The sequence below is a fragment of the Lissotriton vulgaris genome, chromosome 1_1 (assembly GCF_964263255.1).
Source record: "Lissotriton vulgaris chromosome 1_1, aLisVul1.2, whole genome shotgun sequence".
NCBI classification, from domain to species: Eukaryota; Metazoa; Chordata; class Amphibia; order Caudata; family Salamandridae; genus Lissotriton; species Lissotriton vulgaris.
In genome coordinates, this window is record NC_141685.1 from 168,527,305 (window position 1) to 168,530,060 (window position 2,756).

Consider the following 2,756-nt stretch of genomic DNA (forward strand, 5'->3'; position numbering starts at 1 on the left):
CACCTGAAGACCTGGCTTTTCTCTCAGGCATATTAGGGACTGCGCCTTTTGTGGCTTCCTGGTTCATCTATCTGGTAATGTGGACCTTTTGTTTGTTTGTCTGGCGCCTTGATGCCCCTTGGGGCTAAGTTTTGCGCGGTATAAAAATGCTATTCATTCATTCATTCAACACGAACGTGTTTCTTTCAGATTCTGTCTTTCAGATACTAGCTTTTATGGCATAAGGATTTTCTCCAGTGTGGAGTTTCTCATGGTGAGATAGCGTTTTTCTCTGCAGCTTTTCTGGCATTCAGAACACTCATAAGGTTTTTCATCAATATGGAGAATCGCTTATGGCTAGTGAGGCTGTGCCTATCAGATAGGAATTTCTGGCATTCACAGCATTGGTAATGTTTTTTCCCTGTGTGCATCTGCTCATGTAGAGTGAGATTGTGTTTAAAACTGATGCTTTTCTGGCACTAAAATATTTTGATGGTGTGTTTTCTTATGGCGCTTGAAATTATCTCTACCTCTGAATCTTTTCTGACAATTAGAGCACTGATAATTTTCTTCTCCAGTATGGATTTTCATATGTTTAGTGAGATTACATTTAAGGCTGAAACATTTTTGGCATTTGGAGCACTGATAAGGTATTTCCCCAGTGTGGGTTCTTATATGCGGAGTGAGACTGTTTTTTTCACTGAAACATTTGTGGCATTCAGAGCACCGATAAGGTTTTTCCCCAGTGTGGGCTCTTATATGAATAATGAGACTGTTTTTTTGGCAGAAATATTTTTGGCATTCAGAGCACTGATATGGTTTTTCCCCAGTGTGTGTTCTTATATGCTGAGTGAGACTGGTTTTTTCACTGAAACATTTGTGGCATTCAGAGCACCGATAAGGTTTTTCCCCAGTGTGGGTTCTTATATGAATAATGAGACTGTTTTTTTGGCCGAAACATTTTTGGCATTCAGAGCACTGATAAGGTTTTTCCCTAGTGTGGGTTCTTATATGCTGAGTGAGATTGCTTTTTACCCTGAAACATTTGTCGCATTCAGTGCACTGATACGGTTTTTCCCCAGTGTGGAATCTCAAATGTGCAGTTAGAAGTGATTTACAGTGGAAATGTTTTGGGCATTCAGAGCACTGATAAAGGTTTTCCCCAGTGTGGGTTCTTATATGTTGAGTGAGACTGCGTTTGTCTCTGAAACATTTCTGGCATTCAGAGCACTGATAAGGTTTTTCCCCAGTGTGGGTTCTTATATGTTGAGTGAGACTGCGTTTGTCTCTGAAACATTTCTGACATTCAGAGCATGGATAAGGTTTTACCCCAGTGTGGGTTATTGTATGTTGAGAAAGAGTTCTTTTGTCAATGAAACATTTCTGGCATTCAGAGCACTGATAAGGTTTTTCCCCAGTGTGGATCTTTGTATGCCGTGTGAGACTACTTTTTACACTGAAACATTTCTGGCATTCAGAGCATTGATAAGGTTGTTCCACAGAATGGATTATTGCATGTTCAATGAGTTTGCTTTTGTAACTGAAACATTTCTGGCATTCAGAGCACTGAAAAGGTTTCTCCCCAGTGTGGGCTCTTATATGATGAGTGAAACTATTTTTGTCAATGAAACATTTCTGGCATTCAGAGCACTGAAAAGGTTTTTCCCCAGTATGGGTTCTTATATGATGAGTGAGACTGTTTTTGTCAATGAAACATTTCTGGCATTCAGAGCACTGATAAGGTTTTTCCCCAGTGTGGGTTCTTGTATGCCGAGTGAGACAGTTTTTGTCACTGAAACATTTGTGGCATTCAGAGCACTGATAACGTTTTGCCCCAGTGTGGATCTTTGTATGCCGTGTGAGATTACGTTTTACACTGAAACATTTCTGGCATTCAGAGCACTGATAAGGTTGTTCCACAGAATGGGTTATTGCATGTTGAGAAAGACGTTGTTTGTTACAAAATCTTTCCTGGCATTCAGAGCACTGATAAGGTTTTTCCCCAGTGTGGAATCTCACATGTGCAGTTAGAAGTGATTTAAGTTTGAAATGTTTTGGGCATTCAGAGCACTGATAAGGGTTTTCCCCACATTGGATTCTCATATGTTCAATGAGTCTGCTTTTGTAACTGAAACATTTCTGGCATTCAGAGCACTGAAAAGGTTTATCCCCAGTGTGGGTTCTTCTATGCTGAGTGAGACTGTTTTTCTCAATGAAACATTTCTGGCAATCCGTGCACTGATAAGGTTTATCCCCAGTGTGGGTTCTTATATGACGAGTGAGACTGTTTTGGTCACTGAGACATTTCTGGCATTCAGGGCACTGGTAAGGTTTTTCTACAGAGTGGGTTAATGCATGTAGATTGAGACTAGGTTTGAAACTAAACCTTTTCTGGCATTCAGAGCACTGATAAGGTTTTTCCCCAGTGTGGATTCTCATATGCTTAGTGAGATAAGATTTACGCCTGAAACTTTTTTGGCATACTTTGCACTGAGAGTGGTTTTCCCCATTGAGCATTCTCTCAAATTCAGTGAGATGAGATTTATGGCTGAATCTTAGTTGGCACAGGTAACTTTTTTCCCCAACTTGGGTTATTTTGCTTTGATTGAGACGGGTTTGAACACTGAATTTGTTCTCACAGCCCGTGCTTTTATCAATTGTATTCCTAGAGGTAATATCTCTACTTTTCTCTTGCTTATATGCCACAGTAAGAGTGAACTTGATTTTAGAGTCGGGCTTGTTTAGATAATGTTCAGCACTTATCTCTAAAAGAAATT

General features: G+C 40.0%; 1 protein-coding gene across 1 annotated transcript; it reads right to left on the reverse strand.

Annotated features, from left to right (window-relative positions):
* Positions 1 to 435: 435 nt before the first annotated feature.
* On the reverse strand, positions 436 to 2,496 carry LOC147738016 (uncharacterized). Its single transcript, XM_086951956.1, has 4 exons — positions 2,402 to 2,496; positions 2,085 to 2,317; positions 1,668 to 2,000; positions 436 to 1,415 (listed from the first exon to the last, which is right to left on the reverse strand). The coding sequence occupies exons 1-4, from the start codon at positions 2,494 to 2,496 to the stop codon at positions 436 to 438; spliced, it is 1,641 nt and encodes a 546-aa protein (XP_086808082.1).
* Positions 2,497 to 2,756: the final 260 nt, after the last annotated feature.

What these genes read in the sequence shown, in the direction of transcription:
- LOC147738016 (XM_086951956.1), bottom strand. Translation starts at nt 2,496, where the DNA reads ATGCTCAATGGGGAAAACCACTCTCAGTGCAAAGTATGCCAAAAAAGT. An exon ending in CATATGAGAATCCACACTGG is followed by an intron (nt 2,318 to 2,401) that starts GGAAAAACCTTA and finishes AACCCACTCTGT; the next exon opens with AGAAAAACCTTACCAGTGCC. An exon ending in CAAAAGCAGACTCATTGAAC is followed by an intron (nt 2,001 to 2,084) that starts ATATGAGAATCC and finishes TTCTAACTGCAC; the next exon opens with ATGTGAGATTCCACACTGGG.